The sequence below is a fragment of the Urocampus carinirostris genome, chromosome 6, assembly GCF_059441175.1.
Source record: "Urocampus carinirostris isolate Australia breed hairy pipefish chromosome 6, RoL_Ucar_1.0, whole genome shotgun sequence".
NCBI lineage: Eukaryota > Metazoa > Chordata > Actinopteri > Syngnathiformes > Syngnathidae > Urocampus > Urocampus carinirostris.
The window spans coordinates 28,141,650-28,159,222 of record NC_142354.1 but is presented as its reverse complement, the minus strand read 5'-3'; the positions used below and the strand labels follow the sequence as shown (position 1 = coordinate 28,159,222).

At 38.9% G+C, this 17,573-nt stretch overlaps 3 protein-coding genes across 5 annotated transcripts in view; 2 read left to right on the top strand and 1 right to left on the bottom strand.

Annotated features, from left to right (window-relative positions):
- The window catches only part of avil (advillin), a 32,214-nt gene extending 29,721 nt beyond the window's left edge, over nt 1-2,493 (top strand). The window contains exon 20 of the mRNA XM_088338588.1: nt 2,302-2,493. Within this exon, the coding sequence (XP_088194714.1) occupies nt 2,302-2,415 (114 nt within the window). The 3' untranslated portion in view covers nt 2,416-2,493. The remainder of the gene's footprint in view (nt 1-2,301) is intronic.
- Nucleotides 2,494-3,358: 865 nt separating this feature from the next.
- LOC148364485 (uncharacterized) lies at nt 3,359-13,014 on the bottom strand. 2 transcript variants are annotated; one of them, XM_088338587.1, is made up of 6 exons: nt 12,820-13,014; nt 12,506-12,580; nt 9,294-9,329; nt 7,806-7,967; nt 7,647-7,730; nt 3,359-5,339 (listed from the first exon to the last, which is right to left on the bottom strand). In XM_088338587.1, exons 1-6 carry the CDS (start codon nt 12,910-12,912, stop codon nt 4,929-4,931), a joined length of 861 nt encoding a protein of 286 aa, XP_088194713.1. In that variant the 5' UTR covers nt 12,913-13,014; the 3' UTR covers nt 3,359-4,928. The 2 variants fall into 2 exon arrangements, with proteins under 2 accessions (XP_088194713.1, XP_088194712.1); XM_088338586.1 differs by having other exon boundaries at nt 9,294-9,332; nt 12,820-13,013.
- Nucleotides 13,015-16,499: 3,485 nt separating this feature from the next.
- gdf11 (growth differentiation factor 11) overlaps nt 16,500-17,573 on the top strand; it is a 66,583-nt gene continuing 65,509 nt past the window's right edge. For both annotated transcript variants that reach the window (XM_088338584.1, XM_088338583.1), the window contains exon 1: nt 16,500-17,230. In XM_088338584.1, coding sequence (XP_088194710.1) covers nt 16,807-17,230 — 424 coding nt within the window. In that variant the 5' untranslated portion in view covers nt 16,500-16,806. The remainder of the gene's footprint in view (nt 17,231-17,573) is intronic.

Here is a 17,573-nt window from a genome sequence, read left to right as displayed (position 1 = left end):
CCACTGGAAGTCACTAAATAATGCACACTGCACCTTTAAGTGCAGCCTTATCCGATTACTGATGTATTCACTATTAAATGATTGATTTTTTTTCGCATGAGTTCTCTATTCTTTTTAATTCTATTTTTGGCCTTTTATTTTGTGTAGGGAATTAAAAAAAAAAAAACTGAAATGTCATGTTTATTTGTGACGCCCTTAATCACAAGGAGTCTCAAAGGGCTGCAGAAAAGAGAGAGCGAGAGAAAAAAAAATACAAGTACAGTGTCTTTGTTCGAGGCACCTGGCTTTGGCAACATCAAGTTGACATATTTCAACCTGCAGCTCGTTTTTCTCTTGCGCTTCTTTGAGCGTTGTCTCGCTGGCCGGATTCAATCCCTTAGCGGGCCTGATCTGGCCCTCGGGCCGCCTGTTTGACTCCTGTGTTTTAGTCATTAGATATATTTTTAAACTACAATTTAAAGAGGTGTTTTTGGAACTTCCAAAAACATGCATTTCAGGTGAATTGGCCGGTCAAAATTGTCCCTAGGTGTGAATGAGCGAGTGAGTTCTGTCCCAGTGTGCCCTGTGATTGGCTGGCAACCAGTTCAGGGTGTCCCCTGCCCACTGCCCGATGATTGCTGGGATGGGCTCCAGCACCCCCGCGACCCTACTGAGGATAAGCGGTGTAGCTAATGAAATGAGCTAATGAATTTAAAGAGGTATAAAAAAGTATCAGAATATTTTGGGATTTCTCATATTCCTGTATGAAATACCACCAATTGTGATCTGATCTTTGTCAAAGTCACAGATGGAAAAAAAATGTCTGTTTTAAAAGGATATTATTGATTATTTAGCTCCTCCTAGTGGTGTTTTTTTTTCTAAACAGACAGTAATTCCTTGGATCACAATAGTTTTTTTGGGCTGGAATCAAGGTGATTTTCAAATGAAATAGCCTACTTTCATGTATTTTGCGGCCATTTTAACTAAATAAAAAAATAAACGATGAAAGGTGAATAATCATATTATATAAATCCTTCTAATTAAAGTGGAAAGTCAACCCAAAGCATATTATGTTGAATGATCCCTGACGAATCTTATACTGTACCACATTTTGTGTTTGTAGAATAAGTTATGAACCAATCTGTGTTTAAAGAGACATTTTGTATTTTTAGCGCCCCCTACTGGTAAAAAGAAACTTCATTCATTTAAAAAACAGTAATGATTTGAATAGTACACAACAATATATGAACTATTATATAAACATGCATTTTTTTAAAAAACGCATAGGTTAAGAAATTTGTATTTATTTTATAGAACAATGAGGCTCACCTAGAGGAAGCTGACATGATTGTTGGCCAGCTTGCTGTTTAGGGTACCCGGAAAAAAAAATACTTTGGAAAGGCTAGATAAAAAATAGAAAAATGAGGCAGTTTGGTCACTTTAAGTCTTTGTTGTTTGTGTTTGTGCTGTGTAGCACTTGCTTTCAGCTGCACTACACAATACCTCTACATTTAGTGGTCAAATATTACAGTGTTCCTTTAAGAGGTAGTATTTTGAATGATCTCAAATGTAAAACTGACTACTGCAAAAATATTTTTGTGTTGAAAAAAAAAGAAAATCCCTTTTCTTCAAACCATAAAAAATCAGGTTGGTTATTACCAAAACCCAAATTGTATTGGATAAAACAGCCCCCACCCCTCAAAAATCAGGGCAACCAATCAATTTTGATTTAAACACTGATGTATTCTGTAATTGTTTTGTAAAAACAACCCCCAAAATTGGATTGAAATTGTCAAAACAACCCCATGAAAACTAGGGTGTTTTTTTTTACTTAGAGGAAAAGGAAAACAAAAAACGATCCAGTCGCTTGTTGGTATCAACCCCCAAATGATGTGATACAGTATCGTATAGCCAACCCATAAAGTTGAATCAAGATAATTCATATTGTATTGGTCAAATCTTTAAATTTAATTTTGAAGTTTTCACATACTTTTCATACCATTGTACCAATAACACCAACATACGTGTATTGCCGGTACATGTCCTATTTATATTGTAACTGTTTTTATAAGATATCAGTTTCAGAAGAATTTTATGTATCTAAAACTATAAAAATCTATCTTGCAATTTTCGTCATATAAAAACGCTGAAAAGTGTATAAAACGCATGATCTTACAAGTAAAGATTCTAATGTATACTGCGGGCCGCCAAAAAATGGATGGTGGGCCGCAAATGGCCCCTGTGCCTTAGTTAGTACACCTTTATCTGACTTGGAAGTGATCAAATAATTTTACCACATTCTTATCCTTGCTTTTTTTCCAGAAACATCTCAGCGATAAAGACTTCGGCAAAATATTCGGAATCTCCAAGGACCAATTTGCAAACCTTCCCAAATGGAGACAACTCCACTTGAAAAAAGAAAAGGGGCTGTTTTGATTTTTTTCCCCTGTTCTTGAACGTGTTACTACTGAGATTTGAATTAAACACCGTTGCAGTGAAAATTTTACAGGGTCATTTTTTGTGTTGCGTTTTATTTAGGTGATTAATGATAATCCTGATACACACCAAAAAAAAGAATTAGAATATCGAGGAAAAATGTAGGAAAACAATTGAAAAAAATCATATGTGTTTTTCTATTGTTCCTCTGACAGTATTTTTTGACCAGATACGGCAGAACATTGTTCTATGGGTTTTATTTTCCTTACAATTGTTTTAGATCATAAAATAAGAAAAATAATACTACTAGAAACCAATGATGTGCAGAGAGAAACGGTAAATGAAAATGTGCCTTACCTATCATAGAAATATAGAATTCAAATTATATTAAATTGTTATATTTTTTCACTTCTTTCTAATTTAACTTCATTATTTTTCCATTTTATTTGTCAAAGTAGGGTAGCTGGATTTTAACATCGTGTATACATATATATATATATGTCATCTGGTTTTACCGCTAAATTAATTTTAGCAACAGAAAATGTTCATGCTAAACACAAGAGGGAACAGACAATCTTTGTTTCCCAAAAGCAGAACAGTTACAGTATGCAGAGTCACTTCATTGTAACTATGTACTCCTAATTTTATCTACCATAGTTCCTGGTATATTTGGCGCACTGGATTAGAAGGCTCACTTCCAAATTTTTCTTAAGTGCGCCTTATAGCCCGGAAATTGTTTTTTGTGACAAGATTTTGCTTGGTTTGGTGGTCTAGGTTGCTACCTGCTGGACTAGTAATTATAATGCATGTATAAAAAGTAAGTCAAGTCCTGATTATTTTTATACCCCTTAATCACAAAGTCTCAAAAGGCTTCAGGATCTGAAAGCTAAATGTATATCATGCATAAGAAGTATCTTTGTATTAGTGACGATAACAAACACAATTCAGCTTGATCAAGTCATTTTATTCCAAAATGTCTTCTCAGGGAACAGAATTGTGGATATCCTCAGATTTCTGCTTCAGAATTGAAAAATCCAAATACAAGAAAATAGATTTTTCATTTAGGAGAAAATGGATTACAGCAAAGATAAATATTTGAAAAGTCTCCTAACCCTCCTAACATCAACAACAGTCTCAGTCAGAGTTCCAAGTCTGAACTTTGAATGTGTAAGGACAAACAGTGTATATTAACGCAGTAAGTAGAGTGATTTTGTGGCAGGCAGCATCAAAACCAGAAGAGCAATTGTGTAATCAAGTACTAGGACAAAGACAATCCACTGTAGATACAAAATAATTCAACATATTCACAAAACCAGTTGCACTAAACAGTTTTAAAAGATATAAAAATCAATATATGTGCCACTTGAAAATGAAGGTTCCCAAAAGCTGTAAAAAATGATGGCAGGGGTCTCAAACTCAAGTCATCATTTTGCAAAGATAGGGGTGTCCCGATCCGATATCAGGTACGAAACCAGTATTGGATTTCATCCCAAATCTTCTGTCGACTCAACCACTGTTGCGAGTATCGTTCCCTTAAAATAAGTGATATCTGCACTGATACCTCCTATTTTCTATAAGAAAAAAGTTAATACAGTTGATAATTTTACCGTAAAGTATTGCTTTTTTAAAATATGCTGTAAAAATAAAATAAAAAGTTGTAGCCCATGTGAGTTCTGGAATAATTCATAACAAATTGATTGGAAATATATATATTTTTAACTATAGACCATATTGTGTGTAATATTTTTTTTTTAAGATATGTTTTTAATCAGAGATTTTCGTGTGGAAAACCTGATCTGGCTCACCCAGACATTAGCTTAGGGGTTGGCAACCCAAAATATTGAAAAAGCCATGTTGGACGAAAAAAAACAACATGTTGGACCCACAAATCTTTATATAAGCCTTATAATAAAGGCAACTCATACTGTATCAATCTAGAGTCATTGGGAAACGTTAAGGATGTCTCCTGTATATCCTAATGTAACCATATCATTTTCCATTATCAAACATTTTTGAAAATGCAAAAAGGAGCCATTCAGTGGCGTCCAAGAGCTGCATGCGGCTCTAGTGCCGACGCTTGCCGAGTCCTACCCTCGCGCCAACGCCCCCCCAAGCCAATTGAGTCTGAGACCCCTGGATTACAGCAATAGATATGAAAAGTCTACTGCTAACGTGCAACCTCGCAGTTTCCCTCGCTGATAGGAATGTTTCCAAAGCGCAAACTCGTGAAAAGTGCAAATAGGGCCAATTTCCCTTAAATCCTCACTCATACAAAAACATTTTTCCTTTAAATTTACTCAGTGAGGCAGTGAATAAATAGCGGCTCACTTATGTTTAGAAAATGTATAACAAACATTTCCACGAGCGTATTGAACTAGCCTCCCGATAAGTCTCGCCGTGTAAAAAAACAGCAGTAAAAAGTAAGACACGGAGATATGATTAAGACGAAGCCTCGTGAGCCACCTGAGGTCGGTAGCTTTGAAAAACAAAAAAACCTGCGGTTCCTGAATAAATTAAGACACAACGCAGTTATCGCCGTTTTGTGGATCCTGGGAGTTGGCGGTGTCTTTCCTCAAGGGCCCGTCTGAAGGGACGCTGTCCCCCTCGGGGGTCTCGGCGGACGCGTCCTCATACGTGCTGGCTGTGTCAGAGTCGCTTTTATCTGGGGATCGATCCCGAACGCCTTCGCCGCCGCTTGTGTACGGCCGCCGGTGCACGCCGTCTTCCCCCAGTGGGTCGTCCAGCGAGAGGGAAGGGGCGCTATTAGTCACCCACTTGACTTTGGTCACCACACCCGGGGCTTCGCTGGCAAGGGTGGGTGACGTCTTCTCGATGGCGGGATCCTTAGTTTGACATTCTTGTCTTTTTGTGTCCACTTCAGTTTCATTTGTGTCTTCTGATAAATGTGCGTAGTTATTCCTTTCCTGTAAATAGAAGCCAAAATTGTCAAGAACTGTAAAAGATAGGAACACGAAGCTTGACGAGGCACTTGCATCGCAGTATTCTCTTGATTTTTACGGTTAATCTGTCCAAGTCAAGTGACTTTCCATAATATGTGAGTAAAAGACAGATAAAGACCAACAGAGACATAGACATGAGAGACACAGACTAAAGAGAGGGACGAGAGACAAGAGAAGGAGACAGACATAGGCAAGAGGGAGATTGAGAGAAAAAGACAAAGAGAGACAGACAAAGACAAAAAAAAGCGACAGGCAAAGAAACTAAGAAGGTGAGAGAGGGAGAGAAAGAGACAGAGAACGTGACAGAGGGACAGGGACCAAGATTATATACATTATACATAGAACCAGGGTTGGCTAGGGTAACTTTAACTGGATTACTTTCAAATTACTCCAATACCAAAATGCTAATAAAAGACAAAAGAAACTAAATATGAAAAAAATTACTAAATTTAGAGCAGGCTTGGGGAGTAATGGAATACATGGTACGGCAAAAATGATGTTGGCAAGCTGTTTGGATTTATTTTCATTTTGTTTCTGTCGCATTTTATGTTAGTTTTGCCGAAGATCAAAGAGATCAAAGCCAGGAGAGAAAGCTTACTACGTGTTGTGAGTCATAATTTTATTCATATTTAGTTTCTTTTGTCTTTTATTAGCATATTTGGTATTGGAGTAATCCAAAAGTAATTGAAAGTAATCCAGTTAAAGTAATCCTACCCAACCCTGCATAGAACATACTGGCATACAGGTTTAAGCCTACATCGCATACAAGCAGACTCCCCTAAAACAGCTTTACTACTACTAGTACACCATTTTTTCGCAATCATTTCCTTGGTGGAGTCAACCGTTGTTGTTCCCGTTTTACACTTTTCATTATCACTAACCTTCACGGAACAAGCAAAAAAGTCAATAAAACACAATAAAATGAGATATGGTCCCTCTCAGTCACAAACTGGATGCCGCTGATTGAACTAACTGAACAGGGCGAGGGGGTAGCATGAGGACACTGCTCAGGTGTGGGTCATTGGGTGGTTATATCTTTTGTATCCTGTGTTGATTTTGTTTTATGCGCATGTAAGTCGACCCCTAATATAGTAGTACATTATTTTAAGTTCAGCTTTTAAACAGATCCCGTAATACAATATAAGACAAAGACTGTAAGTAATTGTTTTTCCGTGACAATTTTACCTCATTCAAAAATTATTTTTCACATTTTACTACATTTTTAATATTTCAGATTTATTGTTGTAAAATGATGCAATGCAATTGTTTTGTGTCATTTTTGGTTTACGGTTCTTAGATCCCTTAACCGCATGGATCGTCTCAGGGCATCATCTGGACAGCCTTCCATTCACACTGTTGATGGTCCCTGGCCTATTCTTGGGTCGTGGCAAAGCTGGCACCAGTCCATTCCTTAATGTTGTCGGCCCAGTTCTTTTTCGGTCTTCTCCCCTTCTGCCCCCTTAAACTGTGCCCTGGAGAATTATCTTGGCCAGTCCTGAAGTTTCCGTTTGCGCACAGTTGACAAAAGTTCTTGGTAGGGTCCCTCTGATGGTGTTGCGCACTGTTTCGTTGTCACATAGGCCACATAGCTGATGCCTAGAAGTTTCCTGTAGCATCGCATCTCCGAGGCCTGGATTTTTTTCCCAGTTTTGCTGCGAGAATCCATGTCTTGCAAGCTTAGAGGAAGATGGAAGTAACCAGCACTGGCATGAGTCTGATCTTTTACTATGTTCTTGTCCCTCCAGATGGGTTTGAGTCTGGCAAGTGCAGCTGTGGTTTGAGCTATCCTGGCCATGATTTCTGGTTCTGACTCTTCTTCTGATATGACATCTCCAAGATATTTAAATTTGGTGACAGGTTCTAGCTCTCTGTGGTTGTTGGTGATAAGAAGAAAAAAAGAGGAAGAATATCTGACGATGAATTTTTTTGGTAATGTATTACAGTGGAACCTCGCTAGCTCGCGGTTCCATTTTTTTTCGCGGGTCTGAAAAAATATACCTTGCCTTCTCCAAAAAAGCATTTATTGACTTGAGCAAGCACGAGCTTATGTCAACTGAGGACACGGTGTGGACACTCTTATTGTGAAGGGGAGGGGAAGGCCCCGACACAATGCTTAGTCATGGTGAGTTACCGCTTCGCTCAAATCTTTTCATCGGTTAATGCTGTCACAAGACAAACATAGTATCACAAAGAGCAGGAACCTCGTTTTTCTGCTATAACAACAATAAAGCTACAGTACATGTATAATATTGGGGGGAAAAATCAAATAACCTCTTTTAATGTCTCCACTTCTTGCATTAGGGAGTGGACCAGGCACTCCATTTTCCTCATTGCTTCCCTCTCCTGTGCCAACTCCTAAAGGCAGACAGAAGGAAACCTTTTTGGTCACATTGTCTTGATCTCCAGCAGAGTACGTTTTCCTCACTGTACCGCATTAGCTTGCCCGGCTTCCCTCTGCGTCTCGGCCAGCAGCTCCTCCACGCCCTCCAACGCGTCCTGAAGGACGTCCACTTTGAACAACAAAGCTTCCCGTTCCACTTCCAGCCCACGCAGCTCGTGCAGCACCTCATCGTAGCTAGCTTGCAGCTCCAGCTAAGCGGCAGGCAGAAACAAAAAATGGTGTGGGATGAAATCGCGTGGGGGCTAGTGTGCGCTCACCAAAAAGATTTATAAGAGACGACTAATGCTTGAACAGTGGTACCTCTTCAAATGAGCTTAATTCGTTCCAGGATTGTGCTCGTAGATCTGATTGCACGTGCGACAAGATTATTTTCCAGATATTAAATAATTAACATTAATTGGTTGACTCCCAGGGCAACATGGCAGGGCAGTGGTTAGGGCAGTAGTTAGCGCATGTGCGGCACAGTTCTGAGGTCAGGAGATTTTGTGTGGAGTTTGCATGTTCTCCCCGTGCTTGCGTGGGTTTCCTCCGGGCACTCCGGTTTCATCCCACATTCCAAAACCGTGCATGTCAGGTTAATTGGCCGGTCTGAATTGTCCCTCGGTATGAATGAGTGAGTTTTCTGTCTCTGTGTGCCCTGCGACTGGCTGGCAACTGGTTCAGGGACCTTGGGTGTGCTGAAAGGCACTTTGAAGTAAAATGTCTATTATAATCGTTATTATTATTATTATCAAATAGTAATAAACAAGAAAATACAGTGATAAGATATTAGCTAAAAAGTTTATTATGAGCACTTACCATGGAGGCGGTCGCCATAACAAAGGTGTTTGTAAGGAAGAATGACGGAGCTCGTATACCTGTCAAATTATGTTCCCCCTGTATTTATAGTTTTTTTTGATCATTTCAAATTGTGTACGCCGTATAACAAGTTTTATAAGGAATTTCTTTTTTCTTTTTTTTCTAAAAAAGACTGATCTCTTCTTGCTCATTTTAGCTTTAATCCGGATGGTCTTTGTCACACGTAGCAGACGACAAAGTCATTGTTGATTGCTAATATTGTTGCCATATTCTACATAGTTTGTCTTGCTGTGAGTAAATAGGTGCCGCGTTGTGTTTGAAAGCTTTATTTTCGCTTAATAAGGGAGGATTTGCAATTAGCAGAGTTTGAGATTAAGAGACCGTTGATGATACAGGAGCAGTTACTGTACACTTAAAATTAAACTTACTGCAACTTTAAATGAATGTGCACATTAAAAAAACAATTTACAGCAAAATATTATCTTTTTATTTGCCATACTAGTTTGCATGCGCACACTGTGCTAATGATGGCAGGGAGTAGTCACGGGCAGTTTCTAGTTGTAGCCTCTTGAACATCTAATGAACTGGATTTTCTTTCATATAGCAAGCAAGATTTTTGTTGCAAATAAAGTTCACTTACCAAAATTTTCATGTTTAGAGTGCCAGTATAAAGAGGTACCACTCCATCTAGTTATTTTGACCTCTTAAAAAATAATTACCATTTCCGGGAATCCTATTGAGAGGTCCTGGTCCGACTGCTGAAAAAAAAGATACAGTCATTAAAATATGCAATAGGTCAAGGGTATCAAACTCGTTTTAGCTTGGGGGCCACATGGTAAGAAAACCATTCTCAATTAATGTCATAAAAAAGTGCGTTTTAGCTGGAGGGCAGGAGGTCTTTTTGGAGGCTAACAATTAAATAATGAATTAAATCTTCTTCATTGTACTTGACAACAATGGATTGAAACAATGTGTGCAATGAGATTAGACATGGCACTCCAAGACAAACGCAGAGTAAAGACTTTTAAAGGAAAAATAAGATGACATTAATAAGCAAAAACATGTACAACGACATGTCTAAAGACTTGTAATACCAGTGCTATGAAATAGAGACACAAAAATAAAGAAAGGAGCTAAAATTTATTTCAACCCTGCCTATTCAATGAGTCTGTAAAATGTTAAAGCAAATTAAAACTAAATCGTTTATTTCAGATCAATATTGACATGTCAGAAAAGTTTCATAATCCCTAGTACAAACATTTCCCTTGAAAGTAACTAGCTTGTGACCAAACAAATATTGCCAGAATCCAGTAAAGGGTCCCAAGATTGCAATGCAATTTTGCAGATCCGTTGTCAGTTTTCTTGATTTCTAGACATCCTTAAAGAAACAGTGTGATAATTCTCCTAGGGGCGGCAGTAGCTCAGGAGGTAAAGCGCTCGTCTTGGTATCAAAGGATCCCAGTTCGAATCCCGGCTCGTCCGTGTTACATGTCGAAGTGTCCTTGGGTAAGACACTGAACCCCTAATACCCCCAATAAGCAGGTTAGCGCCTTGCAAGGCCGCTATTGGGAAATGTGGAGCACATTGTAAAGCGCTTTGGGAAGTCATTGACTTGAAAAGCGCGATGTAAAATGCAGATCATTTCATTTCATTTCCACAAGAGGTAGCTTAGAATGTGGTTAAAGTGTGTATTCAACAAAGACACACTACAGAAGCCTGAAGGATACCACTTGGCCAAATTCGGGACCCCACTTCTATATTAATTAATTTCAGCCGTGCAACGAGACGTGATGGCTGGTTCTAATCTTTAAGAGCAGAAGCATACTGAGAAAGTTGAATACGCCTAAAGCAGCTAAAAAGAGACAATATCTGGAGTTGGTCAGTGCTGGTGAAAGTGGCTAACTTTAGCGGCTATTTGGAGAAGCTACCAAATATGCCAGTAAACGATTGCAAGAGTGAGGCAAAATTCGTCAAGTGTTGACACACTGAATCACAGAATTTAGCGATGTTTGCCTGCCTGTATGACTAGCTGTGGAGGGCGAGTGACACTGAAGGACGAAACACGCTTTATTTACATGGAGCAGCTAACAATTACAATAGCGTCTAGCCGCGAGTCATGGCCAGCACCCAAATGGCTAATAAGAGTGGCTAGAGAAGAAAACAATGGGTAAAAATTGGTTGAATACTGAATCACGGTACTCAAATGGCCGTTAAGTGCTACAAACACCACTGAGACACGCTACCTTTGCAAACTCTGTAAAAATCAAATTGTGTCAATGATATAGTAATTACAATTTTTCTGTATTAATTGAATCAATACTGCATTGGGCGGGGATAGAATTCACTTTTAACGCATTTAGGCCAAGAACTAAGAAGAATGCTAAAAAAATGTTTTGTTTATTTGTTAAATAAAATAAACACTTTTACACAAATTATGTTTCTTTCTATTTGACAAACCTTGTAATTTTTTAACAATAAGCCACAACTTTTTCACACAATTTCAACCCTGCCGCTTATGCAGGGATGCGGCTAATGTATGTTTGTCTACGGCGAGCAGAGGCGCTCAAGCAGAAAAGAGACAGGTGGTGTCGAGGAAGATGTCAGAAGTCACAAGCGCCTATAAAGGAGAAAAAGTTAGTACCAGCCCTGTTAATGCTGTGTTAATTGTGTTGCTGCTATTTTTTAGATGTTTTATGGTACTTGTGTTGGCATCTCAGTGACTTTACCACTGTGTGTTTCTTTACCATACCGGTAAGAACGGTTACTGTGTTGCTGTGATTCGGTGCCTTTTCCCCGAGTGTTCGTTATTAAAACTTTTGAAAACTCTTCCTGTGTACTGTCTTTCTTTGTATACATGTCAAGTTTCAATGTTGGTGCATGTGGCTCAAAATGCGGCCTATGTACAACATGTTTTTTCCCCGCTTTATTTGGTGCGGATGAGAGTCAGGTTCGGCGTATAGTCCGGAAAATGCCGTTGTCTGCCAGTGAGAAAGTAAATGCCGTGATGTGTTTGTAAAGGGTCTTATCGCATCATAAGAGGAATTGCAAGCAATAATTAGGGGAGAAAATGGCTAAAGTTGACGGTATGCTTTTAAACTCTATATATTTATCCATCCATCTATCTTGGTCATATCCCTCAAGAGGGGTGACCGACAGCAAGACAAACACATACAATAACAAAGAAAATTAAAAAAGGGAAAAAATAGCAAGATACACACACAAATATTTATGGACCATGGCCAACCCAATGCCCAAACACCCAAACAAGTTAGGCACCTCGACACCTAAGTTGGTCATGCTTTCGTCCCTACAGATGAAACGGGACACGAGAAAGCGGCCATGTCACTCGGGTCAGGGTGACACAACGCACTCTTTTGTTCAACAGCAGGACCCGACAGCTTTCACTGGTTTACCCCTGCCGCATCATACAGGTGCCCTGCCCATCCCTTAGAATGCGCCCAAATATTCCACTACCCTTTTACAACACCTCTCCACTCATTCCTATCACCAACAATAGCTCTTGCTTTCACTAGATTTAGACCTCTTTCCTGCAGTGCCCTCATAACACCATCCATCCACGTCAATCGCGGCCTTCCTCTTGGTTTTCTTCCATTTACTTCTGCTCTGTAGATCCTCTTCAACATTTGCTCCTCATCCTCTCCATGTGTCCAAACCAACCGAATACTCTCTTGTCCACACGCTTGCTCAGTTCCACTACTACTCCAGTTCTGTCTCTCACAATTTCATTTCTCAATCTATCCAATCTTGTCACTCCTAAAATACTCCTCGAACACTTAATCTCAAACACATTTCATTCATTTTTAAACTCTAGAGAAGAATATTTTTGGGAGGGACATGGATTGTCAGATGCTCGTTTCACGAGCTACTCTGATCTAAATTAAACAGATTCAGAAATTCGTTGCTCCCTTACCTGACTGTCGGGCCTCCTCTTCAAAGTCCCCGGCCGGCTGTCACTTCGCGTCAGACGCCTGGACGAGTTTTCAGCCTGGGGGCGCACACACAAAGCAGCGCTTACATAGCGGGAAGTCAAAGCTAGCTAGGAGCTAAGAGGAAGTAGAAATGAAAGATTCTGACGACGACGTCATTTTATAAACACGACCGTCAATTCCTTGCCGACGACGTCAAGTGACGTAACTCTATTTGAAGAACTCTAACGACACTTTCGATTCGCTTTCTGAGGCAAACAATACAAAAAAGCCAATGACTCGCGTTATCTCCACTCACCTCCTTTATGATGCTACGGAGAGATTCATCCTCGCTACGTGAGTAGGTTCGCTTCTTTGGTGAGCCGTTCGTGTCCGCAGTGACTGAAAGCATTTTTTGGGGGGTGACAGTTTTTATACAAGTGATGTTTATGTACAGTGGACACCTCCGTGCTAGTTTCTCCTACGCAATAGTAACTGACAGTCAGTGGGTGTAGTGAGTAACAGTACAACGACAAAGCCCCGCCCACTTAACTACGGAAAGCCACGGTAGACTAAATATTTCGGGATGACGCCCTCAAAGTAAAACAGGGGTCAGGAACATTTTTGACTCAAAAAGCCATAAAAGCAGAAAAATGTTTTAAAAATAAATTGAGAGAGCCACATCATATATTTTCAGACAAAATTGAAAAAATTGCCAAACACGCTCTCAGGACAAATGCTTATTCTTCAGCACATTGTATTTTACTGTGTGTCATTTGATGATTTTATCAAATTTATGAAACGATAATAATGCCAAATCCTGTGTCCCAAATCAATGTAAATATGCCATTTGCAATTTGTCTTCCACCTTCAGTTGAGAGTTTTGAGGCAATTTTTTCCATGACATTTGTCCTTAATAACGGTTTCAAAACAATGTGCATGCAAAGTCCTTTTGTAAAAATGTCACAAATTACTGCAAACGATAAGCATATCGTCATATTCACTTTCGGTGTAGACTGCATTGAGAGAGAGAGAGAGAGAGAAAGAGAGAGAGAGAGAGAGAGAGAGAGAGAGAGAGAGAGAGAGAGAGAGAGAGAGAGAGAGAGAGAGAGAGAGAGAGAGAGAAAAGGCAGTGCCTTGCGCTGTCTGCAGGGATCCGCCCACCTGTACCGCTCACCCAATCAAAGTCGTTTGCCAGTGTTTTTATTTATCAGTTTAAATGGTTTCTTATCAAACTTCTGCATTAAGTTGCTTCGGCTTTACATGGACCAAAATCGGGATGAAATCACTTGACTTCGGAACGCCACATAGAGATGTGCAATAGTTACATTTTATTTCGGAGCCATACATATTCATGAAAAGAGCCATATATGGCTCCTGAGCCATGGGTTCCCTACCCCTGTACTATATTCTTGATACAAAATATGATTTGGTGGTACATCAAGGCACTCTATAGTTGTGGAACTGTGGGAAGTTTTGAAATAAAGTTATGTGAAATGAATGAGGAAAATGATGTCAATATTTTAAAGTTACCGTTTACTAAATTTGAAAAAACAAACCAATAATAAGATAGTCTTTATTGTCATTGAGTACAACGTGGTGTACTGAACATTGTTTATAACAAGATTGGACACTGTAACATGTAAAAACAACATGAAAGATAAAATTAAAAAAGAACATCAGGATACATGGGTAATAGTTACAATGTAAGGAAAGGATTGATTAAAATGTTAATGTAGTAGAGCCATTGCACATTAAATCAGAATGGAATAGAATAGTATATATATATATATATATATCTATATATATATAATGATATTTTATTCTATACGTATGATGTATTACGTGTTATTATGTAATATCTCTCTCCATCTATCTATCTATCTATCTATCTATCTATCTATCTATCTATCTATATATATATATATATATATATATATATATATATATATATATATATATATATATATATATATATATATATATATATATATATATATGTATATTTACAAAGTATCAAAAAATAATGTGTTTTAAACTAAATATATGCAAAACGTTTTTAACGACCCCCAAAATCGATTATAAGAACCCTCATTTTTTTGTGTGTTTGCTCCCATCTTTTATTTTCTTTTGTTATCGCAAGAATCATTCTCAGCAGAATCAAAAAAAAGTTTTTATTAGAACAAAAACGTTTCTTGTTAAGGACGACAAAAGCAGTTTTTTTTTCTTTACCCTACATTTTTCCCAACAATATCAGGAAGGATTTGCCACAAGAAGAAAGTTTCTTGTAAGGACAACTAAAGCCGTTTATAGGTATTCAAATATATTTTTTCCTGAACAACATTAGTAAGGGTTTGTTAGAACAAATAGGTTTCTTGTTAAGGACGACAAAAGCTGTTTTTTTTTTCTTCAACCGTCTTTCTCCCATCATCCAGTGGCTGGCGATGGAAAAATATTTTTCTTCCCGACTCCTAGAGATGACAGCATTCATTTGAAAAACTTTTAATTATTAAACTAATTTGTATGCCAGAAAATAATATGGAAAGTAAAAATATCAGTAAAATGCAAGAAACTTAACGGTTAATCCGTAGTTAATAGTAACCCTATCAATGGAAGAGACGTTTGAGGTTCTTTTTCCCCAGCAGATGTCACTAGTGAGTCATTAATGAAAATTATACTCAAACTCTTGCTGCGATGCCTTTACTGTACATTAGTAAGCATTTTTCACTTACACGTAGCAAGTTTTAATATAAGTAACATCAAACCCTGACCATCCATTTGCATTTTGAATGCATACATTTGGAGCCCAAAATTATTTTTCAAATCTTGAATAGTGGTAAAAAAATTATAAAATGGAGCAATAAGTGAAAACAGTTTATATCATGTTTTCTAAATTTGATCGAACTTAAGGTGTAACAATTGAGGAATATATATTATAATTAACATTTTTTTATTGAGTTTTATTAGGAGATGGGGTCTTATTAGAACACGTGATTAAATATTTAAAGATATGTTATTTGTACAATTAGAAAACAAGGTTTACTACCTTATAAAAAAGATACTTGATTTCTAAAAATATATGTTGTGATTGTTTCTAATGGCAAACCTTGCATCCTCCTCCCTTGTTGACCCCTCTTTTCCTGGTGATATGTTATTTGTACAGTGAGAAATTATGTTTTACTAAATTGCAAAAAAACATGATTTAGAAAACAATATAAGAATTCTTTCTAATAACAAACCTTGTACCTTCCTTACCCAGTGTCCCTCTTGACTCAGTGATGTTATTTGTTGGTTGGTTGGTTGGTTGGTTGGTTCCCTTAACCACTAGAGTCATAGAGGCACCATTTCCTGTGATATGTCTTGGGCAAGTACAGCCTGGTGGGGCCCATCCCCCTCAAGGTCAACATATGTTTCCACCCGGTCTCAAACCGAGTGATAAGTGAATGTGAGAAAATGGGTTTTTAATACATTGCAAAAAAAGAATATAATATAATGTAATATTCAGGTGGATTGGCCGGTCCAAATTGTCCCTAGGTGTGAATGAGCGAGCGAGTTGTCTGTCCCTGTGTGCCCTGCGATTGGCTGGCACCCAGTTCAGGGTGTCCCCTGCCCACTGCCCGATGATTGCTGGGATGGGCTCCAGCACCCCCGTGACCCTACTGAGGATAAGCGGTGCAGCTAATGAGATGAGATAATATAATATAACGTAACTTAATATAATATAATATAATATAATATAATATAATATAATATAATATAATATAATATAATATAATATAATATAATATAATATAATATAATATAATATAATATAATATAATATAATATAATATAATATAATATAATAATGATTTGCCATAACAGACGTAGCACCTCCTTCCCTAGTGTCCCTCTTGACTTGGTGACAGACCTAAAAGTCTTTTGTTGCCATCTTAGCCAATGGAGACGGATGACGACAGCGGGCAGCTGAGATATATAAAGAGCAGCCCTTTTTTGACCGCACTTGCACATTTTCCAGTGACACTTCTGCACACTCACACACCTCCGTGGACTGAAACGCCAAACAAAACAAACAAAACAAACAAACCACACGTGATCAGATCATCAGAGATTTGGTCAACTTGCAATAAAAGACACACTGGGACCCACTTTTTTTTTTCCTCCACTCCCCCACTGCAACTTCTTGGTGTTGGATTAAAAGCCACACTGGCAGGAGCGACGCACATCCAAGAGAGGGGATTTAACTGGTAACGTGAAGGAAACAAGCACAAAAAAAGTTGTATTTCTCGGTGCCCCACGCATCGTCATGTCGAAGTATAACTTCTTATTGTGCTTGATGGTGCTCATTTCCCTGGGACAGTCGGGGAGCGACGAGCCCAATCTGCTGCTGCCTTCTGCCGCCAGCGAGACCCCCGCGGATGCAGGAACCGGATTGTCGCTCCTGGATGAGGACGCCCTTTCCCATGAGTGCTCCGCCTGCGTTTGGAGGGAACAAAGCAAAGTTCTGAGGCTGGAGACCATTAAGTCGCAGATTTTGAGCAAGTTGCGCCTGAAACAGGCGCCCAACATCAGCCGGGAGGTGGTCAACCAACTACTGCCCAAGGCACCCCCACTCCAGCAGCTTCTGGACCACCACGACTTCCAGGGAGATGCATCCTCCCAGGACGAATTTATGGAGGAGGACGAGTACCACGCCACCACGGAATCCGTTATCACCATGGCTTCAGAGCGTGAGTCACACTGCTTCGCGGTTTACCCACGCGCGCGCCGTGCGTAATTACGCAACCGGGTTCACTTTTCTCCACCTAGCTCCACTTTGTTTTGATTTTTAATTCAAATGCAATAATCCCTAGTTTTTTGCACGGGTTACGTTCTAAAAAGGTCCTGCGCTAGTCAAAACCTGTGCAGTTGAAACCTTTATTTGAGTATTTATTAAATACTCTATTACAGTGGTCGGCAGCCACCAGTCTGCAGACTGGTACCGGGCTATGGGATGTTTGATACAAGGAAACACTGAAAGAAAAAAACACTTATTTAAAGGTGGGGAGCGCTGTTTGAGGTGTCCTTAAGAAG

Coding starts and splice junctions, on each gene's coding strand:
- LOC148364485 (XM_088338586.1), bottom strand. CDS start 12,912: ATGCTTTCAGTCACTGCGGACACGAACGGCTCACCAAAGAAGCGAACC. Junction 12,581..12,819: donor TCCGTAGCATCATAAAGGAG/GTGAGTGGAGAT, acceptor GTGCGCCCCCAG/GCTGAAAACTCGTCCAGGCG. Junction 5,340..7,646: donor AAGTGGAGACATTAAAAGAG/GTTATTTGATTT, acceptor TTCTATTTACAG/GAAAGGAATAACTACGCACA.